Genomic DNA, 18,972 nt, shown 5'->3' with positions numbered 1-18,972 from the left:
CTGTGACTTCTCTGCTAAAATGTTTTAGAATAGACCTTTTTGTTTTGTGTGCAGTTTTTGAGTGTAACTCAAATGCACAGCACCTGCTGGGGCAGTGGCTTACACCTGTAATCTCAACACTTTTGGAGACTGAGGCGAGCAGATCACCTGAGGTCAGGAATTCGAGACGAGCCTGGCCAACATGGCAAAACCACATCTCTACTAAAAAAAAAAAAATTAGCCAGACATGGTGGCATGCTCCTGTGGTCCCAGTTACTTGGGAGGCTGAGGCACAAGAATCACTTGAACCTGGAAGACAGAGGTTGCCGTGAACTGAGATCGTGCCACTGCACTCCAGCTTGGGTGACAGAGTGACACTCTGTCTCAAAACAAAACAGAACAAAACAAAAAAAATCAAACGCGCAGCATCTCTTATGCTAATCTAAAATCATTTGGGTTTGTTCTGGTTTTAAGAAAAGGTAAGCATTTAAGAAATCCCTCAGAGGATAAGGAACATTTTAAAGACTTAAATTTTAGTGTTGTATACATGAAAGGTACAGAAGTTATGGGGTCTGACTCAGGCCCAGAGAGATTATATGAATAGTCCAAGCTTGCAAGTTTACAGAGCTCACTGAAAGCAAAGCCTAGAAATGATTTTAAGATGTTAAGGAAGAAATCCTGGGCAGATTCAAACCCCAGCTCTGTTACTTAAGAGATGTCAGTGGCTTCTGAACCCTGCTGACTCTTAAAGTCGTATTGCACTTATATTTTATTTACTGTGGATAGTATATAAATAACGTGTGAAACCACAGCGTCAGCTGTACAATGATATTCTTTAAACTTCTGGTCCAGGTTTTTCATTGTACCATGTTACTTGCCTTCTTAATATGGCTTAGTGATTTATATTTTTTGTTCTAATTAATATTGTGTATATGTTCCAAGTCAGCATATTGCTTTGCAGTTTAATTTTGGATTTGGCAGTTTCCTTATTTCAGGGAATTCAGAATCAATAGTCAGAATCATTTAGAAAATAGTGATAAGGGGATGGTGGTTTGTTACTGCTTTGCCTGGGGAAGAAAAAAAAAACAGTTGAAAGAGAAAAGAAAAAAGATGATAGAAGGAGCTGTCTATCGGCCATATGCTCTTCTACATCCTGTTACTAGTTCCCATCATACTACAGTTATAAATTAGTTTCATATATCCTTCAGAGTCTGGTATACCACTGCTGCTTTCTCAACTAAGATATCACATAGGTGATTATGCTTTTATTTAGGGTTTCACATAGGTGTTAAGAAAATTTCTAGCTGGTAGAATTGGAGGAAATGTTAGAGATAACATGGCCTAATGCCTCCTAAATGTATAGAAATGAGAATGTGCCATTACTAATGATACTTTCTGGCACCTTACTTGTGCATTCTGGAACCTTACTTGTGCAGTCTGTGGAAATATAAAATCCTAAGGCATGGTCCCTAACATTGATTTAGAGGCAGGTGTACCTGCATGAAATACTGTGTAAAACATGGAAGAACATAAAGTGATAAACTGAAGTAGATGTGTAGGTATATATCAATTTTTGTTATGCTACTTTCAAAGAAATTTAGCAACATTTCACCTTTATTCTTTTACACATTTAAATAACATGAAGTATTTGTTTGTTTGTTTGTTTTGCTCTTTAACTTTGTAGGCTAACATCCAGTCAATCATGGCATCTGAAAAACAAGTCAACATCCTGATGAAATTGCTAGATGAGGCTCTAAAGGAGGTAGATCAGATTGAACTGAAACTGAGCAGTTATGAGGAAATGCTCCAAAGTGTAAAAGAACAAATGGATCAGATCTCTGAAAGCAACCACCTAATTCATCTTAGTAACACTAATAATGTTAAACTCCTATCTGAGATAGAGTTCCTTGTGGTAAGTATGATCATAAATTACCAACAAAAAAAAACTAGTGATGATATATAAAACCCATTTGTAAACATTTTTTAATTTCCTTGTGAGAACAGGATTTAAAATAATTCCAAAGACCTAATGATAGGACTGATAGCATCTTGCCTGTAAATTTCCCAAAATTACACATGCAAATGGTGTGTTTGCATATATTCTAGAACCACATGGACTTGGCCAAAGGTCATATAAAGGCCCTTCAGGAAGGAGATCTTGCTTCTTCCAGAGGCATTGAGGCCTGCACCAATGCTGCTGATGCCCTTCTGCAGTGCATGAATGTAGCTCTTCGACCAGGTATGTTCATTAGAAATGACAAAAATGTGACCAAGAATCTGAGACTAAGCCTGTAACTTGTTATAAAGGTTTTGACAAGAAATACATGAGACAAGTGGTTTAGGGTTACATTATTAGCTATTCAAGTTTCACTGATTTCCCAACTTATTTCTACTGATACTAGGAACTTTTTTACTTCAGTTCCTCCTTCTAATTGTCCTCAATGACTACAGTCAACACCATGATCTTTATTTAGTACTATCCACAGAACCCAGCAGAAAGTAGGTGCTTTGGTTAGACCAGAGCAATTATTTCAAAACTTGAGTGTCTGTCAGAATCCCTAGAGGTCTTGTTAAAAACATAGATTGCCTGGCCCCAGTCCCAGATTCAGCAGATCTGGGCTGAGATTTTAGAATCCACATTTCTAACAGTGCCCAGGCGATGGTGAGGCAAGACCACACTTTGAGAACTACTGTGAAATCCCATTTTTCTCCTGCTTAACTTTTATCAAGTAAATGAATACACCCATAAAACTTTTGGGTTCTTCAAAACGTTAGATACGTTTAATGTTCCATTAAACATCAAGGAAATCTTTTTACCCATTAAACTGGTCACAAAATGTCGTTCTGTGTCAGGCCATGACTTGCTTCTGGCAGTCAAACAGCAACAGCAGCGATTCAGTGATTTGCGAGAGCTTTTTGCCCGGAGACTGGCCAGTCACCTCAACAATGTTTTTGTTCAACAGGTAATTTTATTTTATTATTAAAACGAGCATGTTCCTATAGCTTATTTATGTATTATCTTAACCTTACATTTCCACAAAAATGTTAATATGTTTAATTGGGGTTGCAGTCAATTCCTTCACATATTTGATTTTAAGATTTTGAAATAGGAGCCTCTTTGCTCATAGATGTGCTTTGGGCCTCAGCTGCCTCTTTTGGTAGACAGTCTAGTTCCTTTCAGCTGATGCTCTCTGATTTTAGAAATCAAATAACTATGCATATGAATTACATATACTACTTAGATATTTTTATTTATAAAAGTAAGTCCAAACTTGTTAGATGTTTACTATTGGACCTGTTTTATTTTTCAGTATTTTGAGGTGAGACTCAGGACTTGATTCAGTGTTTTAAATGTTTTGTAAGTTCTGTGTACTTAGTACATAGTATAATTGTTAAGAAAATGACTGTAGCTCAACTGCAAATTTCAGTTGATCTAATCTTCATATAAATGCTTTGCCTATATTTTTATATGGAAAAGGATGTTATAATTAAGAGTGTGGTAATAATATTGTTATTAATAATATTAAGAGTACCTTTGAGGGATTTGAATAAAAGCCATTTTAATATCTAATACAATAAATTAGGTTTCTTATTTTTTCATCTCTTTTAAAAGTCCCTTTTATTAGAGTTATTGAATGAAAAAAAATTGGGGGGATATCTTGTTCATCTAGAAATACTGCCTGAAAACAATGGATTTTTACTTTATTTTCACTTTGCAATATTCTAAAACAATTGTATTTACTATATTTTATTTCCAATTAGTTTACTCAGGCCCTCCTTCAACTCTATAACAGGTCCTACTTTCTTTCGGTTCCTGTGAGTACATCAAATTTGGCTCAAGCTTCTCTGATTCTGTTTTTTTTTTCTATAAAGTTTGCTAAACTTAACAGCAGCCGAATCTTTACAGATTATAACTTACTGATTTAAGCTACCTGTTAACCACATTCGTAGCAGTTTTTAAATGTCCCATAGTAGAGACTATTTTGGCCAAAAAAGCATTTAATCTCATTCTGCTTGCTTTTCTTTCTGTCATTTTTTCACTCACTTCATTTAGTAAAAAATAGTAATATTACTCCTTCATTTAATAATAGTAGTAATATTAATCCTTCATTTATTTAGTATTGCCAGGTGATTGAGGTACATACCAGACATTGACTTGGGATAAATGAGAGACCAATCCTGTCCTCTAGTAGTTCACAGTCTAGGGAAGCGAGACAAACAAATAATATACTCAAGAGGGATAAATGTTATGACAGCGAGACTGTGGGAGCGTAAAGGAAGACCACCTAACTAAAAGCACGGTAGGGGGGAATCAGAGAGATTCCCTTAACATTCCACTTGACTGAAAAGTGTCGAGAAAAAAGTAAGCTTAGATGTCACATAGGAAATACTAATTCATGTTTTTCTTAGGTACTTACTTCAATAACATCTATTTCTATACAATTCCTTAGTTTTTAAAAATGACACTGTTGACAATTATGTTATCCACATTTGTTAGATAGTATTGAAAATACCAGCCAATAAACAATAGTCTTTTCTGTACCCTTAACTGTTTGTTGTAACATGCAGTTATTTATGATTTTGCTTCTTGCCTTGTAAACTAATGGCTTCGTTTAAGATGAATGCTTCCCATTTCTGAAAAGCTAATATGTGTTATTACATGTGAGTGATGCATGTTAAAAACCAGAATGCTGCGACAACCTGGGGTGTGCCAAAAAAGGTGGAAGAAGATATCCCACACATAAGAAAGATTTTCTTAGTGTTGCATTCAGTGCATCAGGTCACCTAGCAAAATTGTTGAGAAACATGGGTATTTCTATTCCTGGTAGGGAGACAAGCTGGGAAAATTGATTAAAATAATATGGTACACCTCTTTGGCAATCACAGAATTTTCACTGTATGCTTATTATGTACTCACTGTCTACCATATATAAGAATAAGCAATAGTTCCTACCCTCAAGATACTTGTAAGAAGGAATTAAAACTAATGTACTTACTCTTTGTAAGGAGTTAAGACTAATGTGCATTAGCAATGTATGTAATAAATTGCTAATTGTAGAACTGTAGACTGTAAGTGCTAAAAAGGTTTAATCAAAAGTGAGTTTATTGAGAATTTAAGGAGTCAGATATGGAAGGAATTGCAGATAAGGTAGGACTTGAACGAGTCCATGCAATACAGTTTATAGCAAATGTATAGTTACAACATTTACAAATATTGTACTGAAGAATCCAGTGAAAATAATCAATTCACAATATAACAGTAATTTCAAAGCATTGATTCTCAGTCTTTTTAAAGTTCACAAATTAGTAAAATTAAAAGAAATAAAATTCGGAGACTGACCAAATCACCAATTTTTTTATTTTACCAAATAAAGACCTTTAAAAAGAAATACTATTATCCACTTTCATTATCTTTTCATTTTAAAAATGACATTTTGGCACTAAAAGAATAAGAATTTCCTTTCAGATTTTAAAAATTAATACATTTACCCTTATGAAGGACTCACTTCTTTCATTGTACTTCTTCTTATTGCTATAGGCCAGGAAAAACATCTTGCATTTGGGAATGACTGATCCAGAGCATGCTATCTGTAATGCAACTTTCCTATTAATACTTCTGTGTTATCTATACTTAAGTGAAACTTGAAGTGTATTTTAATATAATAATCACTGTAATATAATATGAGAGTAATGTTACATAAAGAGTAGTTAGCTTCTTTTAGATCTTTCAGATCGTACACACTCAACTTCCCCTGAAATTATAGGCTCTTGCCCATAATTTTTACATTTACTAGGGATTTCTGTGTCTAGAAAGATCAAGAATGAGAATCTGGTCAGTTTACACTAATTAGGATTATGATATTGAAAACAGTCAAATTAAGGCTAATGAAATTGAGGAAATATTTGCATAAAGAATATGTCCTTTAAAAAATTGTTTTGGTTGTTTTTTGAAAGATTTATTTTGATAACTACTCTCTGCCTTTTGTTTCCCCCTTTGGTTCTACAGAGACCTCATGATTCTATCTACTTTTGCCTTTAGCAACATGATGAGACTGATTATGTACATAACTTAGAGAAAATGAAAATAAACTGAAATGCACTGAACTAAAAGTACAACCAGGAAAAAACTGAAGTTGTGGAACTTTTTACCATATGCTTAAGTTTAGAAATTTTTCTCTCAACATACATATACAGAAACAAGCTATAATAAAATAAAACCTGTATTGCAGACCACCAACATTCAATTTCTTTTACAAAAATTGTTTCCTTAAGCATATGTCACATTTTTGTAAACACGGATTGATGATTTCTGGTTAAAAGCTTAGAAAGACTTGTGATTAAGATCTGTTTTTGTGAGGTTTGTTGGAACTTTGCTCAGATTTTTTTTTTAAGAAAAGAATAAGTAAGTATGCCATAACGGAAAGAAAGAGTTCCAAATCTTGAAAATTTATTAAAATTTTGACCCCAATGTATCATTTCTTTTAAAAAGTCACTATAGCAAAGTGCTTAAGCGTGCAGACACTAGAGCCAAACTTCCTGGGTTCGAAATCCTGACTCTCCTACCTCCTAGCTGGGTTACCTTGAACAAGTTAATTGACATTTGCGCCTCAGTAAACAGTAGTAGAAGAACATAGACAATAATTTTGAGTCTTGAATCATTGAGAAAAATTAATGAGGAAGATTGTTTTGGATAATGATACATTGTTACTAATAAAAACTATTTGGTAAACATTTGTATGATATAAGTCTGTCAAATATTCTTCCCCTTTAATCAACATGACCAATTAAGGCACATAGTTTAGGCCAGGCCCAGTGGCTCACACCTGTAATTCCAGCACTTTGGGAGGCTGAGGTGGGCCAATAACTTGAGCCCAGGAGTTTGGGGGCAACCTGGGCAGCATAGTAAGACTCCATCTCTATTAATAAAAATAAAAATAAATTTTTTTTTTTTTTTTTTTTTTTGAGACGGAGTCTCGCTCTGTCGCCCAGGCTGGAGTGCAGTGGCGCAATCTCGGCTCACTGCAAGCTCCGCCTCCCGGGTTCACGCCATTCTCCTGCCTCAGCCTCCCGCGTAGCTGGGACTACAGGCGCCCGCCACCACGCCCGGCTAATTTTTTGTATTTTTTAGTAGAGACGGGGTTTCACTGTGTTAGCCAGGATGGTCTCGATCTCCTGACCTCGTGATCCGCCCGCCTCGGCCTCCCAAAGTGCTGGGATTACAGGCGTGAGCCACCGCGCCCGGCCAAAAATAAATTTTTAAAAAATAAAACACAATTTGGAGACATTTGTAGACCTAAAACTATAATATCTATATCTGGCTAGTATCTAATACATGTGATGCTGTAGAATCCTGATTATCCTTCTGGCATCTTGGTTAAAAAACATTTCTGTAATAGAATGTTTATATTGACCTTTGGCAACATAGAAATAGATTATAGTCCAATGGTAATGCCTGTGTATTTTACTTAATATTATTGATTTTGTTCATCTTTATTGTTAGCCCTTACAGAAAAGATGTGGTAGCCCAGGCATTCTAAAAATACAGAATTGTTCCATTCTTCAACACTTTAGCTCTTAGTCCTCATTGATTCTTTTGGAAGATGTGATTGTTTTATATTCAGGTAGCCACCCAGAAAAGAACATCCACATAGGTCCACGCTCCGTTATCCAGAATTCTGGGGGTCAGGAGTGTTTTTAGAATGTTTCAGATTTTAGAAAAGCAATACAGTATATGTAATGTATATTATATAATCACTCCAAGCACATGTTTTTGCAACAAAAAATATGAATAGTCACTCTAAGCACTATAAATAGGCCCATGTCAGTTCAGGTCACGTTTTACCATCAAAATTGTTTTGGTGCCAAGCTTAGTCTGAGTTTTCAGAGCTTTTTGGATGTCAGAATTACAGAAAGGGATTATGGACCTATTAATATACCTTGTGTATAACATCTGTGGTAGCTGTGAACTTCTGTTGCCCCTGTGTTCTAGTTCTTGTTATTTTGAACTGGTCAGTTTCATTTTGTGATATTTTTCTGCCATCTCTAGTTCAGTTTCCCAAGTTAACCTAAGTAGATATCAGTAAGATGAATCTGAGAAGTATATTGGTTGTTTTCTGCCATTTTATATGTAATTTCTGTATAATGGGTCCTTTTTTCTTTTTAATTTCCATTTTAAATTGGGATGTATTCTCACATGAAGAAAACTTTCCAACAGACTGATTTGAAAACATTTATGAAGAAGGGACATGGATAATGATGTGGGTTTTTGTACTTGGCATGTCTTATACTCCCATCTTTCTTTCTCAGTTACCAAGGAACTCCTCATTTCCTCTAGGCCAGAAATGTTTCCTTCTGCATAGTCTGTATTTAAAAGAAAATTTTTTAAAATTCATAACCACTAGGTTATTTTGTGTATATAGTACAGTATATAAATTAGGTGAAAGAAATCCCTTTTAACTTAAAAGAATTTAAATTCTTTAAATTCAGGATGCTTATTAAGCTAATGTATACCAACTAGTATGATACACATTCATAATTAGCTTTAGGTAACCTTACCAGGAAATGAGTTAACTAGCTCCAAAACTCTAGCAGTCTGTGTAATTTTAATACAGTTTTCACAAAATGCTGACAAATAACTTCTGGCTATCTAGGCAAATTAGATTGAGTGAAAATTACATCAAATAAATCTGTCTTGGTTTGCCTTTTGCTTGTTGTTGGGAAATTGTATTTTCAATTTGAATCTGCTCCAAGACAGTAGTAAGACTCAGATGACCAAGGTTCCAATTCCAAGCTCTAAGACTTTATATTCTACTTTTTTTATCTGTTGTTTTAAATATTACAAACTCTAATGGGAATACCATAAATGTAGACTGTTTTGAATGATTTCTCTATTTGTGTTTCTTAATCCAAGCTATATCAAGAAGGTCATTTGCTTGGTAAATTGTGAAATATGGTATGAGAGAGACAAGCTTCATTAAAACGTTCCATCTTCATTCCTTTAGAAGACGGAATGGGTAGTTGATTTATCAGAGTGCCATTCTTGGGTATTTATGATTATCTGATGGTGGTAATGTTCATTTGATATACACAGGATATAAAAGTTGTGTAAGTATTTGGTTTTTATTTTTCCGTGTTCTATTCTTAATTATTTTTCTATGTCTTATTGGTTTGGCTTGGCCACATTTTGGTCATTGTTTAGACTTTATTGTAACATTTCTTTGTACTGTTGATTACATTTATTTACTTATTTACTCACTTTAGGGTCATGATCAGAGTTCGACTCTTGCCCAACATTCTGTTGATTACATTTATTTACTTATTTACTCACTTTAGGGTCATGATCAGAGTTCGACTCTTGCCCAACACTCTGTTGAACTGACTTTACCCAATCATCATCCATTTCATAGAGATTTGCTCCGATATGCCAAGCTGATGGAGTGGCTAAAGAGTACAGATTATGGAAAATATGAAGGACTGACAAAGGTATGGATTTGACGTCATTTACTCACTGAGAATAGAGCATTATCTTTCAGAATCAAGAGGTCATGTGTTCAGTTCCCCAAGTTTAAAATACTGTAGTACATTCTTAGCAAAGCAGAAAATGAGTCAGTGCTCTTTACCAGTGATAACATTCATTTTATTTACTTGGATAAAGGAGAGCTAAATTTTAAACTTCAGTATGGAAAAATATTAAGCCATACTGTAGCCTAAAGCATCAATTTAGTTAAATGCTATGCTTATTTCCTGAGTTTCTTTATGTACAGTATAGAAACAAGGAAGTATGAGCATTGCAAGTGAGGTATTTGCCCTCTGTGGATTTATAATCTGTTATGTTAAGGAAATACAAAGTGCCTCTTTATTAAGCAAGCATTCCACTATTCCAGGCACCTGGGGCCTACCTAATAAGCATCTGCTCTAATGCGCTTTAAATCTGACTGGGAAGAATCATACATAAAACAATCAGCAAAAAATTAAACACTAAACTGGAAATGAATTTTAAGCGTGTGGCAGTATAGACAAGGAAAATCTCTGTCTCGAGACCATGGGGGAAACTTCATGGACAATATCGGACTTCAGTTGATTTTAAATAATGAGTGCAATTAAATAAACCAGAAATAAGAGAAAGGGCATTCCAGGGATGGGGAGAGAGATGTGCAGACAAAGGTGGGAAAAATATACACTCGTCCTAGAACAATGAGGTTAAGGGTGACCAAAGCAGAAATTTCCTATTCTAGGGCAGTGAGAAATTATGTTGAAAAAGATGAGCTATGGGACCTACTAGCATTCCTCAAGCATGGGAAAAGATTAAATGAGGGAAATTTAATTAAGAACCTAAAGTAATAATTCAGACGAAATGAAGTGTTGAGCCAGGAAGATGGTGTTGGGAATAGACAGAGAATATAAACCAAAATAAAGACTCCAACAGCAGAAGGAACAGGTTGATGCCAAACTTGCTGGGCTTGGAGTTTAGAACAGTAGTATATACTGCTGACTAAAATTCTGCACTTGGGGAAGAGCAAAGTCATTCATATATTCAATCAGTAAATGAATTGAGCACCTATTACGTGCTAACACTTGTAAGCACTTAGAGATACAGCATTGAAGGAAACAGGCAAATACTTGCCTTCTCAGAGTACGTATTCTAGAGGAGACAGACAGACAAAAAAGTTAATTATATAGTATGTTAAAAGGTGCTGCTGAGTGTTCTAGAGAAAACAAAGCAGGGAATGCCAGGACTGGGAGAAGGGCGTGGGATAAGGATTTCCAGAGGAGAGCTTTCCAGGCACAGTGCAAGTGCCCTAAGGCAGAGCGTTCCTATTGTGCTTGCAGAGCAGGGAGGCCAGTGTGGTAGGAGCACTGTGAGCCAGGGGCAGACCCTGGTGAGGGCAGGGTGGATCTGGAAGGGATTGTGGACCATGCAAAGATTTGTCTTTTACTGTGCATGACATTGCAGGGTAGGGAGGGGAGATGGTAGACTTTGAGCCATGGAATGACATGGCCTGACTTAGATTTAATAGCCATTGTAGCAGGAAGCCATAGGGACAGTCCTTTTCTGGCATTTATGCTGTTGATCTTTAGTTTAGGAATTGGACATCATATCCCTTTTTTAAAAAATAGAGCTAACGAATTCCCACCTATCTAGTCAAATACGTAAATAGCTAATAGTATTCTAGATAGTCCTGGCTGAAGATCCATTTTATTAAAATTCTGAAATACTCTGAGAAACATCTGAAATCTTTTATCTGTAAGTTTTTGTGAATTTGAAGTTTAAAAATAAGAAATCTAATGCATAAGCTGTGTTAATAATTAATAATAATTATATGGACAATATGGCCCTAAAAGATGTTCTAGAATTGGAAATAATGATATGTTTTGTCTCTGTGGAATGAGAATATTGGAATTGCTAATATAAAAGCAACTTCTATCTGGTATCTTAGAGTCATGCTTCAGAAGAAAGCAGAAGGGTTAGGTAGAGATGTATGAAAAGTGTGATAGTAAGAAGGAGGCAAATTATGTATTCCTATCCATGCATTTGTGTTTACATATTTGACAGTAGGACATTTTTATGTATCAGTTTTCATGTATTTTCTCTTTGAAGTGCCTTTGCCCATTTAAAGTAAAATCTGGCTCTTGCACTTCTAAACTGAGATAATAAGAAAAGGGATATAAACCTTAGTAAAATAAATAATATTTTTAAATTATAATTTTAAAAATGCTTTTCAAAAAAAAAAATCTCCTGAGGTGCTTATATACTTCTTGTCTGGCTAGCTATTTTAGGTGAGATTATTTTAGTTCCTCAGAATTAGTATATTAAGCATTATACACCTCCACTGTTGTGTTATATTTTGTTTTGTCTTGTTTTCATTCAACAGAATTCTGATTTGGAGATATCTTAAGGAAAAAATTTACATTACTGGAATTCTTTGCCTTTTGAAGTTTTAGGAGGATTAATATTCTGAATAATTAAACATAAATTATATTTCCTTAAGAGTTTTGTGCCAACAAGTGCTTTGTCTCCTAGTGAATATTCAAATAAGTAATCAATAAGCTTTTTGCCTAATTGTGTTCCCAGTATTATTGCCCTATCTTTATATATAATGCAGTATTCATGAATGTAATTTAAAGTGAAGAAACAAGATTAGAGCCAACCCAGTAATGATTTATGGAATCATTCTCTGCTCAGAGTATATTTTTGATTGACAATATTAATGAGCTTTTTAAATGAAATTGACTTTTTCCCAGGAATGTTGCGTCATCCTGTGATTTGAGCTTTTCACAGATTATGTATTTTTACCTCATCATCTAATTTGGTTGCTGAAGAGTTGTCAAAAACAGGAAGAAGAAAGGAATGAAAGAAAAAAGAAGGAAACAGACAAATCAGTGTTTCTTTAGTAAGAAATCATAATTCAGAAAGCTATTTGCACTTGGTTAGGTTTACACAGCTCACACTTTTTGGCAGGAACAGGAAAAACTTGTTCAAAATTCTTTGGGAATAAGAATCACTAGCCACTGCCTCTAGCTGTACTGAGCCTGAATCTAAGCAAAGCCCCATTTTTTGGTATACAGAAAATAGTTGTAGCTTGGACTGCCCAGATTCTCTCCTCCCGGGACTGCTACCCTTGTCTGCGACTCTGGGTCATACATGTAGGGCAGTTAGTAGAGATGGTCCATCCATGCTTGGGTAGGAAAGGAGTTTTCCTCTCCTAATAGCCTTCTGAGATTGGCAGTCTGACTTGAAGATGACTCACATGTCTTCTCTCCACCTCAGTTTTACATTTGTAGAATTTGTCTTATTGTTGTGAACCCCAAATGTCTGAGACAAGATCTCAGTCAATTTAGGAAGTTTATTTTGCCAAAGTTAAGGATGCGCACCCATGATACAGCCTCAGGAGGTCCTTACGACATGTGCCCAAGGTGGTCCGAGCACAGCTTTGTTTTATACATTTTAGGGAGACATGGGACGTCAGTCGGTATATGTAAGGTGAACACTGGTTTGGTCTGGAAAGGCCAAACAACTCGAAGCAAAGGTGGGACAACAAAGTGGGGAGGGGGCTTCCAGATCATAGGTAGACAAGCAACAAATGGTTGCATTCCTTTGAGTTTCTGATTAGCCTTTCCAAAGGAGCCAATCAGATATGCATTTATCTCAGTGAGCAGAAGAATGACTTTGAATAGAAAGGGAGGCAGATTTGCCCAAGCAGTTCCCAGCTTGACTTTTCCCTATAACTTAGTGATTTTGGGGCCCCAAGATTTATTTTCCTTTCACATTGTATAAAGAAAAAGTAAACCATGGAGACCCTACAGCGGGCCCAGGTTCCACTGCTTGCTACTCGAAAGCCAAACACTAGAGGCAAGGGTTGCTGTGAGGAAAGGCAGATTTAATCAGCCAGAGAAGCTGAGGTGAGTGGAAGGAAAAAAAAATCAGAGAGCCAGTAGAGAAGATGGTGAACTAGCATTCTAAAAGTACCATCTTAAAATTTAAAACTTACCATAGGGTTTTTGTTGTTGTTGTTGTTGTTGTATTGTGTTTTGTTTTGTTTTTGTTTTCGTTTTTGTTTTTTTAGATGGGGTCTCACTCTGACACCCAGGCTGGAATGCAGTGATGTGATCACAGCTCACTGCAGCCTCAACTTCCTGGGCTCAAGCAGTCCTTCTGCCTCAGCCTCCTGAGTAGCTGGGACTACAGGCATGTGCCACCACTCCCGGCTAATTTTGCATTTTCTGTAGATACAGGGTTTCGCCATGTTGCCCAGGCTGGCATCACAGAGTTTTGGAGAGACACTGATACAGTAAAACCTTCCTGTGGTCTTTCCTATCAGTGAGTTCTGTTGAGTGCCAGGAAAAAAGGTATCTAAGTCATTTGAGTCCCACTGAAAAAGTAATACATCCCAATGAAATAGGAATTTTAATTTATATTTGCTTTTAAAGTTATACAAAGATCATGGGAAATAATTGCCCATTTGACTAAGTGTTCTTACAGAGATATGTGAAAAATGTATATGGCATACAAATTGAAAAAGGACAGGATCTATATATATTATGTTTGGTCCAAATGCTATTTTATAAGAATACAGCTATAAAATATTTTAAGACAATCAATGGTAAACTGTGAATCAATATACAAATATTTACACAACATGTACCTTTTGGAAGGTATACCTGATCTTTAAAGCAGGTAAACATGTTCTAAAAATGGACATATTAATTTGAAATAATATAGGAAGTTGAAGCTTAGATTTTATGATAAAAGAATAGCTAGGTACAACTTTTCTGCTTTATTTAAATTTTATTTTCTGCTTTATTTAAATTTAGTCAAATTCTGTTTGTGGCATTTAACTTCATATTTGGAAAAATATACAGTCTCCCACTATTGAGGAACTCTTCTGGAGAGTATATTTTTGTGTGATAATAAGTAGAGATGATGAAGAAATGATTTTTTTATGCCAAAGGATAGATGTTTTTATTTAAGCGAGAATTAATCAAATCTGTTTTAAGAAAATTAATTACTTGATTTTGAAAACTGTAAGATATACTGATGAAGTTCTTATGGAAAATAACCTATTTTGGAGTAATACCCCAAGCTGGCAGAGGCTCAGTGAAACTAAATATTCTTAAGTGCCATTGACACTATTTATTATTGGTCTGTTTTTATAGCAACATGACAATATAGAGGAAGAGCAATTAAGATTCCCATACACTTTGACCTGTAATTCCATCCTTAAGAAATTATTTCAAAGAAATAGTTCATTAGAGATGAAAAGCTTATTGTAACATTGTCTATCATAGCAAAACATGGAAACCACTTCATTGTCCTGTGTTAGGGGATTGGTTTACTTAATGGTGCTACACCAACAAAACTGAATACTGTGCTGTAATTAAAATGTGAGACTGGAGAAATGTGTTTGTTCTGATTTAGATATTCTGTATAGTATGATTACAGTGATATTTAAAATATGCAAAAGGTAATATAGAAAAATGAAAATATAAATATGGTTATGTTTGACTTCACATTTTTGTAAATTGTTAATGTTATGATGCCTATTCAATTGTTTTTTAAGACAGAAAGTAACCTATTTTTATATCCTGTGAAATACATCAAAGTTTTGGACTATAAAGTTTAAAACAAGCATGAAGGACTTGGGGAATTGAAAAACTGAAATTGTTATATGTGTTTTATTAATAAGAAGTACATGTTACTTTTATTTTAAGAATTACATGGATTATTTATCCCGACTATATGAAAGAGAAATCAAAGATTTCTTTGAAGTTGCAAAGATCAAGATGACTGGCACAACTAAAGAAAGCAAGAAGTTTGGTAAGCTTAGGCATGTCAGTTCATTATCTTCCTATTAAAAATGGCTTTATTTATAACAAATAATTCTAAGACTTCTTAAGCAATGTGGAGGTAGATCCAGCAGAATTTATGAAAAAAGAGGTCTAAAACATTGGCTTGATTTATAACTGTTTCATAGAACAAATATGTATATCTGTAAATTTTCTTTAATTAAAATTCTGCAGTATGTGACTGTGACAGCGATTGTGTATTCATGCTGTAATCAAATATATATATTCATAAGAACAGCAGTTGGTGAGAAAATGAAGTGCAGTCAAGTAGAGAAAGTACTAGACTGAGAGACAGATGTTGGGAGTTCAGTTTAACTGATTCCCTAAAAGACTTTTTATAACAGTTGGGGGCAAGTCACTAATCTCTTAAGTCATTGCTCTCCACATAGAAATGAAACTGGTTCCTGGCTTCTTACTTCTCACTGGCTATTTTGAATCAAAAAGAAAGTTTAAATATTTTCTCCCCTGCCAAAGGGCTATAAAACTGTCACCAAACATTCTCATGTTATTTTACCTTATTTTTCTAAAGAGATGCTTTGATGCATGTTAATTTTTGTTGTTTATAAGTATTTTAAATGGACAAAAACATTATTTGAAAGAATAGCCAGTGACAGTATCAAGTTATGAGGAAGGTGATTTGCCGAGGCCACATTCTGCTCTTGCATGTATCCATCTCTGGAGTTCCTTTTGGATGGAGTTTTGTGCCTATTCAAGTCAAAACCTGGCCTTAAATGGCCACATTGTGTACTCCTCAGTGTGTCTGCATAGCTCCCCTTTAGAATAATGAGTTTAGCATTTGCCTGTTGAAAGGAGCCTATGCCCTAAGCAACTTCAGTAATCAAGAAACAAGATTGAAAACTGATAGTACATGTTTCCATTCTTTTCTGTAGGACAGAGAAGACTGTCATTAATGGGTAATTATTCTGTAACTCACTTTTTAAAAAAATGCAACACTAATATATTGATTATACTAGTCCAGACATTTGAAATGGTTTGAATTTGTCTGTAAATATGCTACACTTTACAGATACTGATAAGAATCTTGGGACAGTAGGCTTTCGGAAACAGAAATGCTAACTCATCCTAAAGGTTAATTGTTCTTAAACAGCAGTGTGTTTATATCCCTGTTAATGTTTCACTGTGGATATGTTATGCTTTTTTTTTTGAGTAAACAGCATATTATTAATGCAGTTACATGTTTAATGTTTTCATTAAGTATATTTGTCACCACTTGTTAGTGAACCATTTTATTTTGAGAGAACTCCTTCAGTATATGAAAACTGGAGGTAAGAGAGAAATATTTCTAAAATTATCTCCTGAGTAGGTCATTAATCCCAATATCATAATAGTTTATCGAGTCTAAGATTCACATTAAGATAAATGAAATAATAAGAATATAACTTCAGTACAATAGTATCTTAATGTTATCATTGCATTAACCTGAAACCTAAATTTTTTCCTCCTTGAGAAATTCTTAAATTATCTTGTTAAAAACATTTTTAACTAACATAATACAGGTTAAAAGGTACTTTTGTAGTTTTATAAGTGTTAAGATCACATATCTTCTATTAAATGTGTCTATTAAATAGCAAGGAACAGGAGAGTTATTTGTGACAATTGAGTGCATAGAAAATTGTGCTCACTTTAGCAGCACATATACTAAAATTGGAACAATACAGAGAAGATGAGCATTGTCCCTGTGCAAGGATGACACACTAATTTGTGAAATGTTCTATAAAACAAATGAAAATTACAGTATCAATTATTTTGATATCAGCTACAGGAGAAGAAAAACTAAATAAACAATTTGGAGAATAAAAATTGGTTCATGTTTGAAAATCCAACTTTTAGCCAGTATTTTAAAAATTAATTTCAAGTTAAATGCAAATGACTTGAGAAGTTCTAAATAAGATATAGTGTACATTTTTTTCAAAGATATCTTTTCAGTGATTCAAATTGTGTTTAAGTGAATTTTTCATACTATAGACTGTCCTGGCTTATAATTGTTCGACTTAGGATTTTTTTATTTTACAGTAGTTTGAAAGCAGTCTGCAGTCAGTACGAACCATACTTCAAGTACCCATAGCCATTCTGTTTTTTACTTTCAGTATGGTATTCAGTAAATTACATGAAATATTCAATACTTTATTATAAAACAGGCTTTGTGTTAAATGATTTTGCCCAACTCTAGGCTAATGTGTTTTCACCATGTTTAAGGTAGGCTAGGCCTCTGGTGTTCAGTAAGTTGAGTGTGTTCAATGCATTTTCTGTTTATAATATTTTCAACGTGTAATGGGTTTATCAAAATGTAACTCCAGCCTGGCGCAGTGGCTCACACCTATAAACCCAGCACTTTGGGAGGCTGAGCCAGGAGGATGACTTGAGCCCTGGAGTTCGAGACAAGCCTTGGTAACATGGCAAAACCCCATATATACAAAAAAATCAAAAATTAGCCAGGCATGGTGACATATACCTGTGGTCCCCTCTACTCAGGAGGCTGAGGGGCATGGATCACTTGAGCCTGAGAGGTCAAGGCTGCAGTGAGCCATGATTGTGCCACTACACTCCAGCCTGGACAACAGAGCAAGACCCTGTCTCAAAAAAAAAAAAAAAAAAAAAAACAAGAAATGTAACCCCATCGTAAGTCAAGGAGCATCTGTAATTATAATTAAAGTAGAAATCTCATTTTAGAATGATGACTTTTCAGTGAATGAAAATTAAGTAATTACAAATGAAATTTAAATTAATTTTGCTTTTTGCTTGCTTGCTTGCTCTGAAAATTCTGGGTCACAAATGCTAGTAAGAATAAATGCTGGTGAGAATAGTCAGAATGAATGCATCTTACAAAAAGAAACTATATAGTCAATATAGTGATAGAGAATCAGGGGAATAGAGAATCCTTTCTTTTTCAGCCACTCTTGAGTCAAGTCTTTAACATCTACTTAGCTGAAATAATTCAAAATTATGCTAAAGTACCAGGGAAGTAGCTTTTCTTTGTGATAAGACCTTTGTGTAGGTTACTGCCTTTTTAAATAGATTTATTTTGATATTTTCAAAGGCATGGAATTTTTTCCCACAGGATTGATATTTCAGTGTATTTTTTTCCTTTGTATTCTACAAATTTAATGAAATGACAGGGAAAGGAAATTTAGTAATTATTTTTTTAGTCACCATTTTTACTTTCTACAGTTGAGATATATATATCACTTCTCATTTGCATGAGATTTTAGTCCCTTAATACATACATTTACATAATCATTGCCCTCCTTCCAATTTAATATTCCAAATCTTTAAAATAGCCAAAATTATTCTATTATTGTTTCTCCGCTAAACTAAGAAACCTTGTTGATTCCAAAGAGTCGTGAATACAATGCTGAATTCAGGGATGGCTGGAAGATTAACTCAATAAATATTTATAAATTACTTATTATCTAATAACTCACTGTTATAAGTGCTGGGAATGCAGCAGTAAACAAAGACCCTATCTTTATGAAGTTTACATTCTAGTGGGGATTATTTAAAGATATTTAACATTTTACCTGAGTATTATCACTTGCTGATAAGTGATATAGGCTGTTTTATGAACCTCAAATTATAATTAATAGGCACTACTACTAAGTCTGTATTCCTTATTGACTGCTAAAGAAA

The 18,972-nt window shown here is 34.6% G+C and overlaps 1 protein-coding gene and 1 non-coding gene across 14 annotated transcripts in view; both read left to right on the top strand.

Annotated features, from left to right (window-relative positions):
* The window catches only part of EXOC1 (exocyst complex component 1), a 51,735-nt gene that overhangs the window by 15,404 nt on the left and 17,359 nt on the right, over positions 1-18,972 (top strand). For 7 of the 13 annotated variants that reach the window (XM_055385053.2, XM_055385052.2, XM_019025822.4 and 4 more), the window contains 6 exons: positions 1,664-1,891; positions 2,086-2,218; positions 2,833-2,942; positions 3,742-3,795; positions 9,313-9,462; positions 15,190-15,295. In XM_055385053.2, coding sequence (XP_055241028.1) covers positions 1,664-1,891; positions 2,086-2,218; positions 2,833-2,942; positions 3,742-3,795; positions 9,313-9,462; positions 15,190-15,295 — 781 coding nt within the window. The remainder of the gene's footprint in view (positions 1-1,663; positions 1,892-2,085; positions 2,219-2,832; positions 2,943-3,741; positions 3,796-9,312; positions 9,463-15,189; positions 15,296-18,972) is intronic. The other 6 variants (XM_019025833.4, XM_019025830.4, XM_019025828.4 and 3 more) reach the window with 1 other exon arrangement.
* On the top strand, positions 16,960-17,066 carry LOC115934380 (U6 spliceosomal RNA). Its single transcript, XR_004070193.1, has one exon. It is a non-coding gene; the product is annotated as a U6 spliceosomal RNA (small nuclear RNA).

This window comes from Gorilla gorilla, chromosome 3 (genome assembly GCF_029281585.2).
Source record: "Gorilla gorilla gorilla isolate KB3781 chromosome 3, NHGRI_mGorGor1-v2.1_pri, whole genome shotgun sequence".
NCBI classification, from domain to species: Eukaryota; Metazoa; Chordata; class Mammalia; order Primates; family Hominidae; genus Gorilla; species Gorilla gorilla.
Note: the sequence above shows the minus strand (reverse complement) of the source record. Positions and strands in the feature narration are given on the sequence as shown.